Source organism: Netta rufina (genome assembly GCF_964035555.1).
Source record: "Netta rufina genome assembly, chromosome: 20".
In the NCBI taxonomy this organism is placed as follows: domain Eukaryota; kingdom Metazoa; phylum Chordata; class Aves; order Anseriformes; family Anatidae; genus Netta; species Netta rufina.
This window is the reverse complement of record NC_140144.1, coordinates 2,516,025-2,539,316: the sequence shown is the minus strand read 5'-3', so window position 1 is coordinate 2,539,316 and position 23,292 is coordinate 2,516,025. Positions and strand designations below refer to the sequence as shown.

General features: G+C 42.3%; 1 protein-coding gene across 1 annotated transcript in view; it reads right to left on the bottom strand.

Moving 5' to 3' along the window:
• PNPLA7 (patatin like domain 7, lysophospholipase) overlaps positions 1-23,292 on the bottom strand; it is a 134,535-nt gene that overhangs the window by 38,884 nt on the left and 72,359 nt on the right. Inside the window, exons 23-26 of the mRNA XM_084299130.1 lie at positions 15,467-15,530; positions 14,728-14,896; positions 13,481-13,663; positions 12,941-13,059 (exon numbers count right to left, since the gene is read on the bottom strand). Of these exons, the coding sequence (XP_084155256.1) occupies positions 12,941-13,059; positions 13,481-13,663; positions 14,728-14,896; positions 15,467-15,530 (535 nt within the window). The remainder of the gene's footprint in view (positions 1-12,940; positions 13,060-13,480; positions 13,664-14,727; positions 14,897-15,466; positions 15,531-23,292) is intronic.

Sequence of the window (23,292 nt, the reverse complement as noted above, 5' to 3'; positions counted from 1 at the left end):
AGGGAAGCTGTGTGCCGGGGCCGGCGCTTTGCCAGGCAGCGCGCATCCCGCTAACAGCTCGCCGGTGCCTCACGCACAGCCCGCGTGGGCAGCCCTCATACTACAGCTGGAGAGAAAAGAAAAAGAAATTCAAGAAGCCAGGGGGTAGGTCCCCACTAACAGTCTGGGCGCTTGGGCAGAAAAAACAGGAATTGTTTGCTTCTTGAAACACCAGGAACAATTTCACATGGGATCTGCCCTAGTTTAGGGCAATGTGATAATACAAGTGTTTGGCATGCACAGGACAAAGAAGATTGCTTGTGGCAGTACTGCACGTGTGCAGCAATGCCAGAGCACTCATGTGGATCAGAGGGACTGGGAAATCTGCTACCGGAGCTGAGCATCACTTACTCCAAATGTAAGGAGGAACAGCGCAGTCCATCTAGAAAGAGTAAAGGACCGTCCCAGGTAGGGGATGCACGTTATGCTGCTGGAGCTGCATATGCAGCTGTCCTTTGCCTGAAGCTGCCTGCCAGTGCAGCTCGATGGAGCATTTCCCCTGCCAGGATTAATGCCTGTCCCCAAGTCCTTGGTGCCAAGGACTCCTGGCACCAAGGACAAGCAACATGGATGACTACTTCCAAATAATTTATACCAGAACCCAAAGATCTGCCCAGTGCTCTGGAGAAGTACAGAGTCTATATACTAACAAAAACTCTTCCATCATATATCACCCCTTAGGACAGGACTGGTTAATCAGTGCCCTTTGTAGAGAGAGTGGCAATGGCACCAACCAGTTCAAGGAGGAACTGGAAATCAGACCCTGGAAATAAGACCTACGTTCTGCTTTCACCCCCTGGTACTGCCTCACAACCTGATCTGAGCAGGGCAAGTTATGGACTACTTTCTGCATCAGCTCTCCTCCAGTGCTGCTTACTGTACTACTTACCAAACTCATGCTTGCAAAGCCTTCAAAAGCAGTGCCATACTGCCTAAATTCCAATCACCATTTCTTCTTTTCTACCAATAATTATAAATAAACAACCACAAAGCAGGGAGAAGAATTGTGGGGTCGAAGACGTGCTTCCTCAAGCAAGATAGCCCAGCAGTCAGAGAGCACAGTCTTTCTGGCAGGTCTGGCAGGAAAATTCCTGCTCCTGAAACAAGCCCGTGCCTTCATCCCCTGGGGAAATGTTACTGGCATGCAGCTCTAATACACGGAGGCCAGAGCTCAGCTGATAGAAGAAAAATTCTTCTGAGAGAAGTGCATCTGTCTGCTCCACACGTGCCTGCCAGAGCTCAGATTAGATACGACCCACTGGAAAAAGCGAGCAAATGTAGCAGGGCATTTCAGATTAAGCTGTCAGTAGGAATACATGCTGTCCTGCATGCTCAGGTCAGAGGGCTGAAGAAAATGCAATTAATACAGAACAAAGACAGTACACCAATATTTTCCCCACAAACCACATTTAATGTATCAAAAGGCTGTTGCCCATCAGTGTCAGGAAGAATAAACACGATGCTGTGAGCACACTGGGGACACAGTTTTCTGACCATGACTATGGGAGTTGCAAGGCTGCAGACTGATCATGCCTCCACTGTGGTTAAAGAAAGAGGAAAACACAGCTCAGGTGCCCAGCCTCCACAGCACCTCTCTCTTCTCCTAATAGACTCATTGGGATGAAGGAGACATCTCTGAGTGCACTGAAGAGATGCTATTTCTTTTGGTGAAAAAGCAGAATTAAGGTCACTGCTGCTGCAGAGCTCTACTGTTTCTCTAACCACAGATCCTCTGAGGTGGGATACACAGCTTGCTCCATCAACTTCCTGGGGTAATTAAGTAGCAAAGTAGGTAGAAAACCAGGAAAATTGCCAAAGAGACTACACTAAGCTGTGCTATAACCTAACAAACCTGAATTAAGTCTCCCTCATAACCTTAAAACTCCTGAAGAAGCGAAGATATAAAAATAAGAACAGTTTGTCCTTACTGTAACAGCCTTGATCCAAAGCGTTTCATGAGCAGTTGTTAGAGCACAGATGAATGTCTAAGATAGAGAAGTTTGCTCTTTGCATGAAACAAATGTGTTTGTTTTTTTTTAATATGTTTTGTTGTTGATCACCGTGTTAAGTGGCACAGTTGAGGACTGAGAAGTCAAGCATGTCTTCCACATGCTGCATGGGAGCAGAATTATCCCTAATTCGGCACCTCCAGTCTTCTGCAAGCTGCAAACCACATACAAAGAAGGCCCTGAAATCTAATCATACTTGTACCTTTCCAATAACGCTATTTCCTAGGTTTCCTGACCATGGGGCTTCCCAGTATCATAAATTTACCAGAATTACAGTGATGGAGCTTTCAGCTCAAAGAGGTGGCAGAAACCAGAGCCATTTCTCTTCCTACTGTACTACTCACACACTTATGAGGAAGTTTCTGTTCAGGACAATGTTTAAGAATTAAGCCCCATTTCTAAGCTAGAGAGAATAACCCCTCATTATCTGGTTCTCATCCCAACATCCGCCTACCGCCACGATCCTTCCCAGCAGCTGCCTTGAAGGAAGCTTTGATGATTTTAAAACCATCCCCAGTTACAGGCATATTGATCCAGAGACCTCAATTCCTCCCATCTTCCCTGCCATTAGCAACAGCCTTGTTTCATCCTCCCATTTAGCTTTACTCTCAGATTCCCACTGTCTACTTAATTCTGAGATAAGGAACCACTTTCCCTTTGCCATATTATAAGGATTGCAAATTAATCTTAATGCTCCTGCACACTCAGCACTAAGCACGCATGCTTGTCAGGAAAAGCACCTCCTGTTTATCAGAACCCCACTGAAATGACCTTCTCAGGAGAGAATTCAAATAAAGTTTCCTTTTACTCCTGACCTTGTTTGCACTCTGTATAACAAAGTCAGAACAAACTTTAAACACATTTGTGCCTGACACACAAGGAAACGAGCAGAAGTTGCTCAGACCTTCCGGAGGGGCTGTAAGGTTACTTAGCCCTGGGATGTGAAAGCGTGACTAAGCCACAGGACTGGAGGAGAGGGGGAAAAAAAAAGAAATTCGGAACAGAAGTATATCATGTAACAGTGTTAGTGTTTTCTGATCACACCTGCTGGTAGCACGTTCTGGTAGGTGGGTGCAGGAGGCGAGAGGAGAGAGAGAGGCGAGGCGATGCTGCGTGGAAAAAACCACACGTCCCAAATGACTCCCTGCTTGGGGAAATGCAATTCCATCTCTTTTTCTGAGCCAAGAAATAATACAATTACGTACGAAGAAAAATCATTTATTTGGGAAACAAACATCTCCTTGCTCTGTCCCCCACCACTTACAGTCATTTATATTTCAAAGCAACCTCTCTGAGCATGCGCCTGGGAGCTGCAGCATGGCAGGGAAAGATCCAGGGACCCGAGAGGCACCGGCAGAGCACTGCAGGGGAGGGAGAGGAGAGGCCAGGACAAACCAGCACAAGAGCTGCCCAACCCTTTGTACTGAGCATTTGGAAGTACAGCACCAGGCACAGACAAATTCTTAAAACTGCTGTGCTTTTAAGAGTGGTTTTACTCAACTTCTCCAGCGTCCTTTCTTAACGGGAAAAGCTCAGTTGCCCGGATAAGGTTACACAGATTCCTAAAATCACAGCAATCCTAGGGCTTTATCCTCCTGAAAGGCCATCGATTGGCAACAGACTGTTAAGGCTGCTACATGGAAAGAGCTCTCTCAAAGAGGATTTCTTCCACTTGCAGCTTTGTAACACAGCACACGGTTGTTTCAGATCACACAGATACAAAACCAGTAATGAGAGAAAAACCACACCTCCATCTGCTTGCTTAATTTCATCTGTATATCAAAGCACTGCTAGAAATTAATGAGCTTGGTGGGTTGAAGACTGGAGGTCAGGACAGGACAGTCTAAATAAACCACCTGGAATTATTATTTTTTTTTTTTTTCTCCCCAGTCATAACCTTGAAGTAGATGGCTCCTCAGTTTCTGCTGCTTGGAGGATTTAATAGAAGCCATTACAATCCTTTACCTCCATGGCAAATGGGAGCAAACGAGCAATTACATAGGTGCTTCAGATGGGAAGAACATTACGTGGGTGCCAAGCCACATGAACACAGCTTTTATGTGCACGTGATGACCCAAGCATTGCACAACTCACTGAGCAATTAGCATTCAAATCTGATCACAGCCACGCGGCTCTGCCCATGTGTAAGCCAACTGCACTTTAAGACAGAATTTGTAACTGATGCATAAACCACATGGCCGAGCACTCAGCAATACACGAGGTGCACCATCCCCAAAGAAATCAAAGCAAAGCCTCTTAGGAGCAATTATGCTGCAGTGTGTTATCGACCATCTGCACACAAAGTCTGAAGCCTTCAGTGCGAGTTCACAACCACGTCTCAAGAGGTTTTCCTGAGCAAAAGCAAATACTCAGATCCCACCACTTTATTTTTAGGACTTCGATTTTGTTTGTTCAAAAAATATGCTCTAGGGCTGATCTGGGTCAGACTCAACTTAGGTGTCCAAACGTAAGTTATCATCTTCGTTTCCAAGAAAGATCCTCTACTCCATATCATTCTCCTTCAGACTTAAGAAACAGCACCAGAAGTAAAACCTAGACCAAGATAAAATTTTATCTTTAGAGTTTAGATTCTTCACTGCTACTTCGGCTCCTGGCTATCCCCCTGAAATCAAATCTGCTGTTTGAAAAATGCTGGGACTCCAGGAGCCTAATTGCATGGCTGACACTGGAATTCAGTCTTCATTTTTGGGTCCAGTTTATTTGTACATGGCAATGGATGCTCTACATGTTACAAATGCACAAACATACAGGGCACCAGGTCATTTCTCCAAAAACCGTTATGAGTAATCACAAGCTCTGAAGCCCTCATATATTTATCTGAGCTTAAAATGAGGGATATAGTAAAGAAAAATCACATCTTTACTGCCTGCTGAGATACAGATATCTAACTAGACACACAAGCATATTACAGGTCATCAAATAGCTTCCCTTCCACAGAAACACATCCACCACAGCAGTAAGCTAAGTGTGTCTGAAGGAGGGCAAGAGCTGCAGGCTGACAAATGCAAAGGGCACAAGGATTAACCTCGAAGCTGCTAACTTCCTGCCCTTGTAAATGTCAGAAGGCTGAGATTTGGCTTGGTATACAAAGGGATTACTTGGAAGAAAGGGAACGGGTGGAAGGATATTTCAGGCATTCAGCTCTTTTCATGACACAAAGCAGAGTCAGCCTTTTTCACAACATTTTGACACTTCTATACTGTAAAAATCTTGCTTCATAAACAGTTACTGGCCACTAACAGGCTGCAAATGCTGGACTGTAGTTTTAATCTTTCTTTAAAAAAGTAGAAAGAAGAAATATGAAAGAAACTTGGAAAATGCAGTTTCGTTTAGCAGTAGCACCAGGAAGAGGAATGGGATCCTTCTAACGGTGCACATTCTTCAAGGCTTGTGATAAAAAAAAAAAAAAAAAAAAAAAAAAAAAAAAAAAAAGCTGATTCCCTACACATTATCTCAGTATTTCCAGCAAGTAATCTGAAATGAAACATGGATTTCATGGATACTGCCTGACTGCATCAAGGGGAAAGGAAAAGCAAAAACACAACTGGAAAAAAGCCCCTCACTCTTACCTTGCCTATGTAGGAATTAGGAAATGCTGTGAGAATTGAGTGCAGAAGCACCCGACCTGTGCCAGAGGGACTCTGTACAGGACTGCTGAGACCACGCTGGAGACAGATCTCAGCCAAAGCTGCACAGAGCCCAGCACGGCTGTCGTGCCACCAAGCTGGCTGGCTGACTTGAGGACAGTGCTGGATCCACACTAGCTCTGCACATGCCCAGCAATTAACTTTTCCAGGACACCAGGAGACCAAAACAAACACACACAAACTGATTTGGACCTGGCACATCCTACAGACACAGTTTCAGAAGCGGTGATTCAAGGAGCCTCTCTCTTTACTTCAGAGCCTCTCTTCCACAGCACCTCTGCGAGCACCCTGCAGGGATGGGCACCTGAGCGGGCTCTGCCCAGAATTACCTCAGGACTGCAGGTCTCTTTGCTGCTCAAGACAGGCAAGGGTGCTCCCAAATCTCAGCAGCCCTTGCAGACATGTTGAGTGTATCTTGGCGCTGCAGCCAGACAACACAAAGAGGATTACCAACAGCCTGGTTACTCCTAAACCACTGCCCACTGGAATAAAGAGTTAACTTAATCACAGTAATGGGGCTGGATATCAAGTTCCAAAAAAATCCCCCAGACACATTCAGCTCACTGAGATAAGAGCATAAATCCAAGTACATTTAGTGGGAACACCACTCTCCTAAAACCCCCCAAATTTCATAGTGGTAATAGCTTATGCTTCTTTAATATGTAAGTGCTTCAGAGCATTTTATAAAGGTTGACCTGCACAGATGCCAAAGCTGAGCTGGTAACAGCCTCATTTTACAGAACACCACAAGTGTTTAAGCCATTTGCCCAGTGGAGCTAAAGGAGCTGAAACAAAGCACAAGGTGAAATCCTGACTGCTCGTCCCTTGCTTCAGTGACTGAGCCCTCAGTAGCTGCAGTAATTCATGATGCCGTGAGCACCAAAGAGGCTGTCGGTGCTTTTTGGAACCATTCTCAACAAGGTCAAAATAAAGAACAAATTCTTTTATCAGGAATTTACATCAAATCTATTGTTGTTTATTAGGATATGTTTTTGAATATTGTCAAGAATCATGATATAATTTTTACACATTTTTCAAGCTGTCAGCCCTCTGCTTACTATAATTTTTAAGCAGTGTGAGACAGATAACAAACAAAGGGGATATCTGTGCCCCATTACAAACCACCGAGAACAATTTTAAGCAGTGTTACCTATAGTCTGTTTGCAAAATGCAGTGCAGTCCTGAAGCACACTGCATGAACCAAGGAGAATTATTCCAAAGCTGCGTGCATTTCTGTTAAGTTGAAAAATAAGGATATGTGCTAGCATGGCAGAAACAGTTGACAAACCTCTTCTTTTGTGTGCAATAGCTCTTCTGAGAGAGGATTTGAAATCAAAGACTGGGAGAGGAAAAAAGGGCAGATGTAGAGCAAACAAGCACAAATGACAGCGGATGAAAGGACGCAAAGAAACTGGTTCAGGTCTTGGACATGTCAGAAAGGGAAAACAGACACATCAAGGAGGGGGATTAAAAAAGAAAAAAAAAAGAGGGTGAGTGGACCTAGGTAGGAATGGAAGCATAGAGAAGACATGCTTAAGCAAATTAAGATGAACAGGACTTGTATTCTGCAGCAGACGGGAGCAGTAATCCCAGCATGTTTGGGTTTCTCAGATCACCATCCCTTATACCTAGGGGTGCCCGACATTAGGCTCACTCTATGTAAAGTTTTGAACCCAAAAAATGAATTGAAAAGTATTTACTGTGTTCTGACGTACACAAGGAACATCAAGAATCCAGGAAATGCTCCTGTGATTTTCTTTCATCCCTTCTGTAACCATTATATGGGCTATGTTTAGGAGCCCATGGGAAAAAACGCTGCTCTATGCTCTTTAAAACTGTATTTTCAGTGCTGCCTCTGGCAGCAGCTACTGAATTCAGGCAGCAAATTCCTTCCCTCTACCCCCATCACTCCTCAAACACACATTCTTTTAACAACACATCATCTGGGTGCTTGTGGTCAAGCTTAACAGTTTTAAAAAGGCAACTCTCTTCAGGCTTCCAGTTACTACCTTGTATTTGAGGCACAGTAATCAATCTCATGAGCTCACATCTCCATTTCAAGTACTGTACCTCTGCCGTGGTGGTATTTAGTCGATTTCCCCACAGACACGCTCCTTCCACTGATACGAGTAAAGCGCCTCCTATCATTAGTTAACTGTGTTTGCTGAGGAATAAGAATTAATCTTCCTTAACTGCTGGAACTGAATCCAAAGCACCTGCATCATAAAATTTCAAGCGGTCTCCCCTGAAGATTCTTATTGTCTGAAATTGAACATCAGGGTTTCATAACCACAATGCTGCTATCACCTGCACCACAGGAAAGGAAGTTATTGGATGGAAAGAGGGTTGTCTGTGTCTTGTGAGCAAACTGTTCACCCTGAGGGCTGGACTTTGCTCTTGGAACATCACTTCCACCTCAGATTCCAGCTCCACCACGTACACAGCCACGTCACCTCACCCTGATGGCTGGGGGATAGCCTGGCAGCTCCACCACTGCACTACTGGCCAGCCCGCTCTGCCCCATGGGGTGCAAACCTGGGTCCTCACCTGGGAGCCTTCACTTTTATTACACCCAACAAGACCCACTAAGCTTAGACATTTTTTGTTCAGCCTTCCTTGTTCGCAGGGAATGGACATGCTTCTGTCTACTTTTGTGGGTTATTGGAGCAAAATATGACAGTCCAGAACAGATCTCAGTTGCTAAAGAACTTGCAGTTCTGACTGAACTGGAGTTGCTGCCAAAGGTAGTGAATGCATAGACAGCAAAGCTTCCTTATTTTATTCTTTTTAGAGTCAGGGATCTTGGAGTCAAGCAGCGAGGGAGTGAAAGGCAGCCATGATCTCTTAAGAGCAGAATGATTATGAGATCTGCCTCTCAGGCGCTCTTCCAATCTTTTATCACTGGGTAAAGCCACTGAATCGGAAGACAAAGCCAGGCTTTAAGTCAGGCTCAGCACAGCTCAGGGTTCCCAGACTCAAAGTAGCAGCCAATAAATTACCAGGTGGTAGATGTACCAGCACATCTGGACTTCTCTGAAACCTTGGGGTCTGAGCACCTTGCACCTAGTGCAGACTTCAGGGACACAGACAGACAAGGCAACAAGTAGGTTCATCAGACACAAACAAGTCCATAACAAGAAAGGCATAATGTGCTTCTCCTAAGCTGCTACTTTTATCCTACCCTTCCAGAAGGCCAGCCCTGAAAATAAAGAACAAAAGGCAGAAAGAAAGAAAAAGTTGATTAAACAGGCCAAGTGCCTCAAATGAAAAGGCATGAATGAGTCAAAGCCTTAGGGTCAGCAAGAACAAGCAGTGGGGAAAAAATACTTGACATATCAAGAGCTGAGGCAAAATGATAAGTCTGAGAAGAAAAGTAAATGGGAAGAGGAGAAAAGAAAAGATGTCCTGATGAAATACCTACAAATATGCTTCAGCAGCAGTTCCTCGGGGGAGGCTGAAATGCTCTGCCTGAAAGGGCAGAGGAGAATGGAGAGGCACAGCGGAGAGGCACAGAGTGCTGCAGAGCCACAGCCAGCAGCAGGACGTGCAGACTCCACGAGTCCTGGTTGGTAAAGGTCACCAGCACCATGTGCCTGCCTGGCACGAACACACAGCTGATTACTAGGCCTTACTTCAGCCAGCACATCCAAAAAAGGCAGCTAACTTCTTTTAGCTCTTTCCCTCTCAATAAACATATCTTATGCACATCATGTATTTATATCGTGTTACTAGAAATACAGCTTCTTATCAAAATCCCCAAACAAATACATCTAATGCTTTGTATTTTCCTAATATGCCCATGTGGAACTGGAGTAAATTCACTCCTAGAATGATACCATTATAATCAACAACAACGCTTGTCATCACAATTTTGTTTCAGTCAGTCCTCTGAAACATCACAACCAAGTGTTTTTTTTCCAAAGCCCTAGGGATTCCCAGATACTTCTTTATTAATTATTTACCCTCCATAAATTTTAGTTTTGAAAGGGCTTTGCTGAGACAACTATAGAAAATGCAAGAAAGGGTGGGCTGTACGTGGGATGACTAAAACTCTTGAGAATGATTTATGGGTGGTTCGTGCCTCTATTGCAGGGTTCGATGTGTCACTATTCTTGCAACTACGTTTCAAGGGTATTATTTTTCTAAACTCAGATCCCTGTGTCTTCCTTCAAACTCCTCGATGCTTCTAACTCAAATTAAGTTAGCACTTGACTAAAGCAAAAATACTATAATTCCAGAACTGTATCACTTTGATTTGTTATATTTTTAAGCTTACAGGAGAAAGAAAACCCGTAGTTCCTATGCGCCTTCTGTCATGACAAACCACAAAGATAATTACTAGGAAGCTGCTCCAGTAAAACCTCCTGAACTATCACAGTGAAGCCAGACAAACATGCCAGAAATAACAACTAAATAAATATTACTAGTCACAGAACACAATACCTTTAACAGAAATAACCATCAGCCAGCACCCTGTAACTCACAGTTCCCTCTTTTTTGAGACCAATATGATTCATGCTTCTAGAACAAGATAAGAGGTTACTTCACGTAGGGTATTAACCAAAGGCTAGACTAACTATCAATAGCCTGTGTGGCCACTCATCATGACGTTTTTAATACAGAATAGGCTTTAATTGCAGGATGATCATAGTATACAGTCTCTCAAAGTCTCCTTGTTACTAGAGACGGGGACCTAAGAACTTACTTTGACCTGCAAAGCTACAGATTTTTTACAGAGCTCAGAATAACCTTGTCCCTTCCCCAGGATATTAACTATACTCTCACTTTGAAAACGATTTTAAAAAATCCTCATCTTTCATCCACCCACAATTTGGACAACAATTCAGTTACAGAAATAGCACACAAGTACCTTTCCGTTGAAAACACAATGCTCCCACCATCCATGTTCTGGTAAAAGCATTAGGGACCACGATATAAACAGGGTTTCAGAGAAAGAAGGAGGTATCATATTTACACGCTGTTCTGCTATTTAATCCTCCTAAAGTCTTCCATATTGCACAAACACATAGATGGGCAAATTAATGGCTAATGAGACGTGGTCACGTTGCCGAATGGGTGGCGAGCATCCAGAAAACCTATACACAACACAGTAGCTGTGCAGTGGTTTGGATTTGTGGAGGAAGATGCACAGGACCAACAAACAGGCTCTAATAAGCCTGCTCTTTCTTATCTCTGCTCTTGAAAACCAGCAGGTGGTAGCTTGCAATTATTAAGTAAGACAAAAAAAATAAATTGTTTGGTAAAAATTACAGCAGTGTTTACAGAAGGAAGAAAGGAAGGGAATGAGCAAAATGTGCTGCCAGAAATACAGAAGTGTACATATTTTAGCATGACACAGGCTTCAGTAAAGAGAGATATCAGATAGCTTGTAACAAAACAAAACAAAAAACCAAGGAACCAAGTGCTTTACATCAGTTGATCAGAAATCTCCTGAGATACCCAGATTAAGTACAAGCTCCCTTTCTCTGCTTTACTTTGTGTCTCCACAGGATAATACTTATCTCAGAAATGAAACACTGCAATCATCTTAGGTGAGGAAACTGAAAGCAAGCACGATAAAGGCATCTTTACAGACGCTCAAAGAAACAGCCAAAGCGCTGGCTCTCTCAGCATCAAGTGACTAATCAGAACAAGCTGTCACAAATGAGTTCTAACCTTTGCTGTAGTGAATACTCCCCTCAAAGGATGAGAATGCACTGGCCCAAAGACAAAAATGTAATAATTCCATGGATTTAAATAGATGGTCTACATGCTTATTTATATATATAAATATATAAATATAAATGAGAGGTATTTCAAAGCACTGTTTCATAGAAGGGCTTCAAGAACATGGCGATGAAGATAATGAAGATGGTGCTTTCTTGAGAAAAAGGGCTACTGAATTCTATGTTTGTCTCAACAGAAAACTGTCAAAGTAAAAAAGGAACTACAAAGAAAAACATAGGTAATAATCTATTTCCAAAGCTCACTTAGAATTCAGTTGGAATTCTAATAGGAGCGTTCAGCACACATCTTGCCTTTGCACCTGCAAAAATATTTATTTATTTATTTTTTGAAAAGTAAGGCTGTCAGAAGTGTAAAGGTACTTGGGGGTTTCAGGTGATCACAAAGAGTACATTCTCCCATTATGTGTGTGTCCTGGGCTGCATCAAAAGAGGTGTGACCAGCAGGTCAAGGGATTGCCCCCCCCCTACTCATGAGGCCCCACCTCTGTCCAGGCACTGTGTCCAGGTTTGGGGCTCCCAGACAAGAAAGATGTGGACCTGTTACAATGAGTCCAGAGGAGGACTACAATAATGATTAGAGGAGCACCTCTCCTATGAAGAAAGGAGAAGAGAGCTGGGGATGTTCAGCCTGGAGAAGAGAAGGCTCCAGGGAAACCTCATTGCGGTCTTTCAATACTTACAGGTGTCATATAAAAAGGATGGAGAAAGACTCTTTACTCAGGTAGATAATGATGGGACAAGGGAGAACGGTCTTAAAATAAAAGAGGATAAATTTAGATTAGACATTAGGAAGAAATTCTGCAGCCTAAGGGTAGTGAGGCACTGGAACTAGTTGCCCAGAGAAGCTGTGGATGCCCCATCCCCGTAGGTGTTCAAGGCAAGGCTGGATGGGGCCTTGGCCAACCTGATCTAATGGGTGACATCCCTGACTATGGCAGGGGGGTTGGAGTTATATGATCTGTAAGGTCCCTTTCAACCCAAGCAATTCTATGATTTTATGATACAGGGCATAATTCCTCTTGCTGTCTGTACTTTGGGGGCCTTTGAAATATTGAGAGACATTTTCTAGTGTAAGAATCTAGTGGGAAAAAATCCATAGTGCAGGCAAACAAAAGAAAGAAGAGTCACATTTACTGTCCTGGTCATCTCCTGATATTAAGCCCAACTTATGAGAGGGCTCAAGTCATTATAAACACTCGTGTTCCTTCTGCAGAAATCCAAACACAAATCCACACAGTTATGTTTGCATAACAAAAGCATCTCCTCAGTGTCTCCCCAAAATGTTATTTACAATAAAATCAGTGTTGATTTTACGGAATGCCTGCTATTCTGAAGAATCTGTGCAGATACATCCCAGTGACAGTGGTGCTCTAGGACCTTGCAGTAACTCAACCACATGTCCAGGATAAGCCACAGGGTGCATACCAATAGGCTGGGACCTCTGGCAGTAGACACCAGAGAAGGTCCTTGGACCTACCTGGCTCCTCCGCCCCCAAGGACCACGGCGATTGCATTTCCAGTCAGAACACGAGCCAGGCGAGAGAAGTCAGAGTGGCGGTCTGGTGGTTTCTGGAATACGCGTTCATACATCTCTATCTGTAGAAGAGAATAAGATGATGATCATTTCAAAGGCAGGTTAGAGCCTACGTTAACAACCTACTGTTAAAAAGTGGATAGCTGTAGTTCATTAACCCTATTGTTGTGTGAAATATCTAAACAGTTCCAGTGATCAATTACATCTCCCATACTTTTATATTAGCTGGGAGAATTTCAGAGTCGTACAGTATTTTCTGTGGATATATTTCTCTTTCTTAACCAAGGATTTAGTCACCAGTAAACACCATTTCTGCTTTAGCATTATATTCTCAAGCACAGGGATCCTGCCAATGAGGATACTTCTACTGATTGATGTGACCTTGACTCAACATTTAGTATATCAAATAGACAATCATGAAACCGTCAGGATGGTATGAGCCCCTTATTTCTGTTTCCTATAGTAAATTGCTTTATCTCTTACCAGCTTTGGTAGGCTTCTTTTGGAAAAGACCCTGCGGGGACAGTGGAGATGAAGATGAGCAGAACACCAGCTCCTCATATTGAGCCATTCCACAGTTCGGGAAGGCAGGGGTCCATCTTCTTTGTGCAGCAAGATGAGTTGCTTCTGGGCTCGGACCGCTGTGTTCTCCAGCATCCTCTCCAGCTACAGCAAATTATACACATCAAAGGAATTTGGGCATCAGGTTGTTACTGCTCCATTATCGCTTTAATACAATATTGTATTGGGGAATACACATGCAAATATATTTCTGACCCCATAACTTAATCTGCAAACCTCTATGCACACTAAGAAACTCAAACAAGATTGATTTAGTGGATTTACACAGCAAAGAGAACTCTAAAACTAGACAAGGTTTCAAATTTGAATGCTTAAAAATGAACACTTTTTACCTAAAACATAAACCATTAAATGCACAGCACAGATGCATGCTGTTCATGCTGAATGAGGTTGCTTCTCGTGCCATACTTAAGCCTACAAATGTTCAGCATATTTTGCTTTTTTCCCCCCCACTTCCAATCAGACCGCTTTTTCCTACTTGCCTTCCTTATTTTCTTGTTTTAGGCAACTGACGGTGACTTGACATTACCATGCTTCCTGCCTCCCACATGCAGACATAAAGAACCAACACGAAACGACGCACGAGAATGCTGCAGATGGTTAACGGTCCCTGGCTCTTTGGAGGTCATACTCTGCACTTCACAATCTTAATAAACCCACTTTTCCAATTATTGTAGAATTTATATGCCTGGTCAACAAACTCTGGTAGTAAAATACCAAAGCTAAAAATAGGTAATAGGGGGGAAAAAAAGGCTTACAGTCTGTAACAAAATACATTAAATTATTTGTACAACAGATTTTTTATCTATTTTTTTTCTACATACATACACACACCATGAAATCCAACCAAGAAGAGACTTTATCTGCTTATCTGGAGATCCTGCAAAGAAACGTGACTGACATATTGCTTTAAAGCTTTTGATTTACCTCTGACCTAAATGATTCTTTGGAACTTATCTGGAAATACTTTTACATAAAGCTTGCCATCTCTGAGAATCCTCGTTTAATTATTCTTGTAACTATAACATATTTCTCATGAACATTTCATTATCTGTGCTTCAGTGGGTATCAAATCCCCCCAAATTCACTTGTGTGAAACGACCTTCTTTGATCTGCACTGTTAATACGGGAAGAAGTTATTTCCACACCTCTCCAACGGTAGGCTCCTGATCTCCCAGTCCTACTATTAAGATGCAGTCAGCCTGCCTGATGCAGCGTTGCGTCCATGGAGTAAGAGTGCTGTCTGACTGGTAGAGTACAATACGGTGAATATCCTCCTGTTGTCCCAGCCAACTCGTTAGTCGATATTCATGGATACTGGGGACAGAAAAGAACAACAACAACAAAAATTGTTTTATGGCATAGCTCCTGCCGGAGTGGAGAGAAATCTTATACGTCAAGCACAAAATTTGAAGGGCGTCAGAAACTTTCATCTCTTGCTCGTCCAATCTAAATTCAAAACACTTATCTCATCCACCCTCATTTCCAGGCTCATGCATTTTTATTTCTCCATTATTTATACCATTAGATATGCGCACAGAGAAAAGAAGGTGCAGTGCTGCCTAACTTCAGTAGGGCTTCCATGACTTCCCTAAGGACTACATGATACCCACTTGGACTAATTCAGCTTTTCCAATTGCACAAGTGAGAAAGTAACTATGGGGAAAAAAGCAAAACACGCATTTGAACGAAGTAGTCTTGAAATATTATTGTCTCAAACACCCTGATCATCAAATATGCTTGATTACATATATGTAGCATAATATATGTTAAAACACAGGATCTTATTCTTAAACACTGTATATTTGTAAGACCAGCACAGACCGTCTTTAAGATGTAAGACCATCTTAATACATTTCTTCCATAAACAATGAAGAAGGCACGTACCTATCCAGGGCAGCAGAACCAAGTCGCTGTTTGATGTTATCACTTGTGAGCAGCAAAGCAGGACCTAAAAGAACAGTTTTCCATATGTGAACACCTGCCGCTCACCTCCTGATGAACTGTATTAAGTGTATAGTGCTATAGCCATACCACTATAATATATGCAGTTGTGTATTTTCTTTGAAGATCATGATGGCTAAGTGCACTGATTAGAGTTGACAATGAAGAAAGTTAGCACAAAGTCTTCACAAAAATTTTCACGCTTATCTACAATAACATCTTCCCATTCTCCACATTCCCAGAGCTGTGAATGCATTAGTCCCAACCTAAAAGCTCTTTTATTGCATTCCTCGCTGTCACACAAAATAACGGTTTCTACTGCAGCTGCATTTTCATGCCATGAACACAATATTCATATCACAGAAAAACCAGGAATCTGATTTCAAATAAAAAAGCTATTAATTCACTGACCTATAGAAATATATAATTTGTTCATGCTGCAGTGAAACAACTCCCCAGTTAAACCCTAAAGCTCTCTAGTAGTACTTTCCATTTATTACAGCAACAGGAATCTATACCACTGCCAACCTCCAAGACTCCAAAATCCATAGGGCAGTCTGATTCACACTGCTTCCACTACAGATAAACACGCACACATCTGGTGATAGCAGTGTCTGAGTTAATTTCAGTACTCAGAAAAGTAGCTTCTTGCAGGCACTTTAGTCATTTTTTTTTAAATTAGAAATTCTGTTTTTCGGCAGTAATACATGCCATGCATGGTGGAGGTTGCAGAATAGTTGCAGGTAAATACAAAAAAGCAAACCAAAGAAAATGTAAAGATTTAACCTCAAACCTAAAGAGATTATCTGTCTCATATTGAGAAATTCACATTTACCAAAGACGAAACAGCAATCTCTTTGTATTAGTGTTCTCCTAATGTAATCTTTCATTTCTTCAATTAATAAAAACTGAAATCCAACTACGAAATATCAAAACATTTAATCATGTGTAGTTTCTCAAGGCAGTAATAAAGCAGCATGGCTTTATGTATTTAGTAAAAATCAAGAACCCATGAATGAACAACATGGTAAAGTATTGTAATTCCACACTTAGATGTTCAACCCACCCCACAAGTACAGTACTGTCGTGGTTTAACCCGGCTGGCAGCTAAACACCACGCAGCCGTTCGCTCACCCTCCCCCCTCCCTCTCTGGGACGGGGGAGAGAAATGGAAAGTGAAGCCCGTGAGTTGAGATAAAGACAGTTTAATAAGACAGGAAAATAATAATAATAATAATAATAATAATAATAATAATAATAATAATAATAATAATAATAATACAATGATGATAATAGTACTACTAATAATTATATGTACAAACAAGTGATGCACAATGCAATTGCTCACCACCCGCTGACCGATGCCCAGCTTAACCCCGAGCAGTCCGGCCCCCTCCCCCTGGCTAGCCACCCCTATGTATTGTTTAGCCTGACGTCAGATGCTATGGAATACCCCTTTGGCTAGTTTGGGTCACCTGTCCTGGGTCTGTCCCCTCCCAGTTCTTACTGCACCCCCAGCCTGCCTGTTGGCAGGACAGAGCAAAAGTCTGAGGTGTCCTTGGCTTGGTATAAGCACTGCTCTGCAACAATTAAAACATCGGGGTGTTATCAGCACTCTTCTCATCCTAAGCCAAAACACAGCATTCCACCAGCTACTAGGAAGAAAATTAATTCTGTTCTAACTGAAACCAGGACAAGTACCTAGAGCTAGCCACCTCGACCTTCAGTGGCAATCGGCAATCTATTTCACCTATAATGCTCAATTCCTCCTGCCTAGGGTTCATGCTACTTTAACACAGTTTAGTGTTAGAGATAGAAAAAGCTCAAACCTTTCATCTTGTATTTTCAAACATCCAAATAATGCTTTCCTTTTTTTTTTTTTTTTTTTTACACTAGTGATAAGAAGAAATAAAAATAGACACAAATGTTCCATAGGCAGAGCTTAAAAAAATATAAAAAGTAAAAGCTGTTAAGAAATCACAGAAAGGAAGATGACTTGAGAGTTGAAATTCATTTCCTCATCCTCCAACAACAGGAGAAAGAAATGGCAGCTGATTCCTCTGAAAGTAAAAGGTCTACAATAGAGGGAATTAAATCATAAATATTTCAGCAGCAAAAGTGGTTTAAACTGCCCTTCGGTCCTTACACCTGTGCCTCCCCTCCGTTTGTGCTGTTTGAACAGTCTGCAGGGATCTGCCCCCACTGCTCGTGGACTTTTTTACCATGGCATTTTAATGTTGGCTGATCCTTTGATCTGGCTCACCGTTCAGCTAGTTGCACTAGCACAACTCCGGATGGAGTAATGGAATTAAGAGAGGTTTCCCAGAAGAAATACTTGTGACATTGCATACTATGAAGACAGTAAGGGATAAAGGGCAGGTAAATTTTGAAAAAGCATTCAACATCAGAGTTGTCATTTGTGTTCATTAACATGTCAAAGTTCTCAGCAAAACAGAAATGATATGTGGACCAAATATTCATCCAGGATATGTGGCTTACTAAGTTTTATGACTGTGGTGGAAGTTTAGCAGGCAAGGACTAACAGCCAGGAATGTAAAATGAGCTGAGGAATGCCATAAAAGTGTCCAATAAGAGAGACTAACGATAAGAAGAGAACAGAGTGCTCCACCTTCGCATTTGTCATTAACCTCCCCGCACTCGGTCACGAATCTAAGAAGGTCAAAGGAGCTCAGACTCCACCACACTGGTCTGAGGCACTGGGGGCACCTGCCCCAGAAGGAAGCCATTTAGCACTGTGAGCCAGCCAAACGCCTCTCCTACACAGCAAAAAGCAGACTCTGTAGAGCTCGGATGCACCTTGACATCAGCCAGGATGACAGTTACCTCACCCACAGACACCACTCTTGAATGGGGCCTCTACCGAGCCCTGAAGAGGCACCAAGAAAGCACATCCACCCACCTCGCTTGTTAGGTTGGGAAGGGGCTGCCTCGTTGCCATCCGGTGTGTACAGACACAGCTGTGAGCTCGGGGGCCTGCCCAGCACCCCGCAGCGGCGGTGCGGGACGCCGACATGCGGCCCATCGCTCGCAGCCAGCACAGGACGTGGGGACGCCTCCAGCCAAACCGACTGCTTTGCTTCGGCAGCAACAACCATCTGCTCTGCACGTCTGATTCCTAGCAAGCTCCCAATTAATCAACCATTAAATAACCCTCCATTAATGTGATCACAACATCAACATATGCGTTCTCAAGTGCATAAAATAGAATGACCAAAATAGTTATTTAGACTAAACTGATGAGAACAATGAAGTAATAAAAATCACTCAGGTATATCCCCTTCGCACAGCCACACCAGTAGGAGGAACGTCTGAGATGATGTACTCCTGGATCTTCAACATGTTATCAGGAGATAACGTGATGCTCTCTCCACACCTGACATCAGCCCCGCAGGTGGTTTACAGCTGCCCCTGGCTTCGTGGCAGCGTCCCTCCATCCTCCCACCACTGCCTGCACCCTTCAGGGACTGTTCTTTCCATAGGATTAGACATAGGGTTAACACCTCAAAGTTAAGAGCTTAGGAAAGGTGATAGGAGGTAACGTTAAATATTTATCTAGCCCACTATTGTCCCTCTGACTACAACCAGCAACAGATTGCTGGGCATGAGTGAAGAAAACTTAATGACATTCTCCAAGCCTCCGGCAATTTGCAGTTCATGAATTTCCAAGCCAGGGGTAGTGACTTTTAAAAGCCCAAGAGACTTTTCTGTCAGCAACTCATTGGGAGTCTGAATCCTGGCAGCAGCCTAATCCCCAGGCACAGATGATCGTGATTCATTGAGAAACCGCATGGAGCATCTAAATTGGTGCTCCAAAGTCATCTGTTTTCTGGACAAAACTACAAGCCCATGAAAGAGAAGTGAGGGGAAAACAAAAAAAAAACCACTGACAAAACACTGGTCTAGTTCATTTCATCTTTTAAGAAAATGACAGGGTTGAGGCAGCACTTCAGCAGGGCTTCCAGTCTCAAATCCTGACCCAGTAAAAAGCTGTAAGCATCACATGAGAGACATAAACCTCTTCCCTTCTTTCTAAAGATAAGCATGGTACTGACTTTTTTTTTTTTCTTTTCCATATAACAGCACTTTCACAAGATGTGAAGGAGTGGCAATTTAGATGCCCTAGTTCTATCTCTAATAATAGAGAAATCATACACCTCAGTTGAATCAAATAAAGTTGGATCAAATATGAATTGGGAAACACACGAAGGAAGGAAGGAATGGTAACTGATGCTTAGACATGGTTGCAAACCCACTTCAACCTGGGTAAAATACTGACACATAAAGGTACTGCCCAGTACAAAATGCACTGTGGAAAGTTTCATTACAGCTAACTTACTTTCCTGGACTTCATCAAATTGCACCTAACAAAAAGTCTACAAAGTTATCTGTCAAAGACACAGAACTGATAAAGGGTTTTGATGTCTCAGCGTTAGAAGATTTTGCCCAGCAGAAAGTACCAGCCTCCGCTGGGTTCCAGGCACCGCATTCATTTCAACACAGAAAATACTTAATGTTTAAATTTAATTTGTGTGTAAAGAAGGGAAATTCAGGTGAAGTTGCACACTAAACCTCCAATATATTTTTTAGTGAAAATGTTTCAGTGAGATTTCTAATACAGTATACGTTTTTTAGGAACCACAAGAGAGCATAGCTTTTAAAAGGGCCGGAAACAAGAAGAGAGAAGTATATGTTGGTTTTGAATCCTTCTCTCCTTCAGTCTGAAGTTTCATATGATCAGAGGGCTCTCACGTAAAATCAGAATTTACACAGCCACGTGGTACTATTTAGGTGCTCTCAGTAGAAGATCTCCCTGGAAGAATTAAAAACTAGTTAGGCAAATACATTTTTCCAAACCTGAATGTTTTAGAAGAGCTTTTTGACATGGGCTGCTCTCAGCTCTACAAGGATTACTGGAAAACAAGTAAGATAAATCCAAAGAACATTGACCAGAATTCATCGACATGGTTAACCTAACCTGGAACTGCACAGCAAAACCCAAACCAAATCAAACCAAACCAAAAGCTGTACACCACTTGCCCACTTCCATTTCACTCTAGTTCTGAAGGAGAAAATTCTGTCCCTACTTTTTGGAGGTTTTATATTCTACATCCTCTTTCTCTGGAGACCCAGAGACCAAGGTTAAAAGAAAGGGCTTTGACAATGAAGCATTAAAACAAACCGAGTGAGGAAGCAATGAAGTAGCCGCTGGTTCACCATGCTCCGCAGGACTTCCCTGCTCTCCTCTGTGCTCAGATCACATTTCACAATCAGACCTTTCTTGAAATGAAGACAGATTCATGTTGAGTTATTGCCATCAGATACCAAGTAACGGCTTCCCAGCCCAGCTTTTAACAGAACAAACGCCATGGAAACATGAACGTCTTTCAGCATTTAATTAGGACACAATGACACAGTCTGGAAACAATATCTGAATTATCATAAGTCACAGAAACACCAGATCTCAAAGAAACCACAAAATGGTTGATAAAACAGTGTGAAAAGAGCTGTGGGCAGTCCTGCGTGCTCAGCGCTCCCTGCATACAGGATGCGAGCCCAGCCTGCAAGGAGCAGGCTCTGGGGCCCCAACAGCCCAGGCTGGAGAGCAGTCTGGGTGCAACTGTCCCCACTTCAAGCTTAACATTAAGAAATAAATTCTACCCACACAACAGAATCAATAACCAAACTGTTAGACCCCGCCTTATTTTTTCTGAATTATTTTTCCCTTCCTGAAGATGGTATATATTAATTAATGCTGTCCCAAATCCTCTGCTATTGGATTTAGATACTCTGTTTGTTATTACTATTAGACTCCTTTAATAAGATGGAAGCAGTTAAAAATAAACAAACAAAAATCCCAAAACAGTTAAACAGATTTAGCTGAAACCAGCTCCAACTCATAGCACTGGTAATAGCCTTCTGGTGCCAGTCCCAGGCATAGAAAAGCATCCGCTAATCTCATTTTTGCAGGTTTTGTTCAACCCAGTCTGCATCCAGACCACTCTCTCCAGGATGAAGGTCAGCCTGAAACAATGGCAGACTCCTCCCAAAAATTACCAATACCTGACCATCTCCTGTGATTACAGCTCATTAGGACTCTTGCAATGATCTCAGTATTACTGTTCTGATTTCTTCTGTCCTTATCTCCACCCTGCAGCAAGGGGATTCTAAGCATCACTGCAACATTTATCTAAAATACTATTAACTGGAAGAGTAAAGAATTCTCTAAAGTTGCAGTAGAAAGCTAAAAAACAACCGCTTTTGTCCCATAAAAGTTCACACATACAAAGGCTACCCTATACTGCTCTGGAATATATTTCAAGGCCAGAGCAATGAAGCAACATGGATCAAACTTAAGTATTAAATGACATCTTGTAACAATTTTAGATAGCTTTCTCAAGCATATTAAACACCCCCATTCATTTCCATAATCAAGCGTAATGCCTAATCAGAGCTCACAACTAAAACCAAGACTTCATCTGACAATTTGAAAGTTAGAAGCAAGTAAGCGCTCAGACAGAGGCGTGGGGTTTCAAGATAATAGCTGTTAACTAAGGTCCTAATCAAAATCTTCCACAGTGTTTCAGTTTCCCTACATGTAAAACATACACAGTTCTAACTGGTCAGGTGCACATCAACACAAGCCAAACTCAAATTTTGTTCATGACACTGACTCTTAGAGCCTTTTTTTTTTTTTTTTTGATGCAAGAAGTCAGAAGAAAACCCATTCCAAAAGCCTAGCACCTTGCCCAGACCACTTTGTCATGAGCCAGTCCAGAACATCCAAACGATTTGTAGTCTTATCATAAAGGAGAAAACAGAAAAGCTTAAAAACAAAACAAAATAAAAAAAAAACACACAATGCAGCCTGCACAAGATACCCCTCAAAACTATGCAACATACAAACACGCACAGTAAACCATTGGCAGGAGGTTAACCACTATTTCCAAGAGTTGTGGGGCTGAATAAACAATAGGCTGACCTGATGAACAGAGGCTATCAAGGCTAGAGAGCTTGGTCTACCAGCTGTGTTTGGAACCATATGGCTAGCTGTGTTTTCACACAACACTTTCCTCTTCCCACTGCAGCCGTCTGCTCCATTTTGGCAAGAACTTCAGATGCCAAGGTTGTATAGTACCATCTATAGCTGCCAAGTACTACACAGACGTCAGTTTAGATGCAGAAAAGAAAAAGGGTGCACAAGAAAAGGCCAAGCGATCAAAACAAAACCCCTAGTTTGTTACATTCTAGTTGCTTTCAACTAGAACGGTTATTTTTATTCTGAATAGTCCTCTTACGTACTTAAGATTTGTTTGTTTTATTTACAGGCTCCTAGTGCTGTCACCCATCAAAACAGGCTGGCAACAATCCATTATAAGTACCCATTAGCAATATAGCTATGGCTGAAATCTGTGTTCTGTTACAAACTTATTTTTTTTGCCACCTCAAAATAAGAGGAATTTTTAAACACCCACAAATTAGTATTCACTGTAACACATCTACACCATCATCTGCATACAAATTTATATCTCAAAAGGTGAAAGAGTTCAAACATCAACAACATTTTCCTTTGCCTGCTTACCTAGATTTTTAAACAGAATAGTAAGTGCCAGCTTTAGATATATTTGAGGTCAAGAAAGTAAATAACCAATAAATGTAAGTGGTTATACCTCAAGCATCTCGTAACCTGTACTTTTCAAAATACTAAGCTGTGAGACAGAAAAGTAACAATTCAAAGAACTACAGGAGAT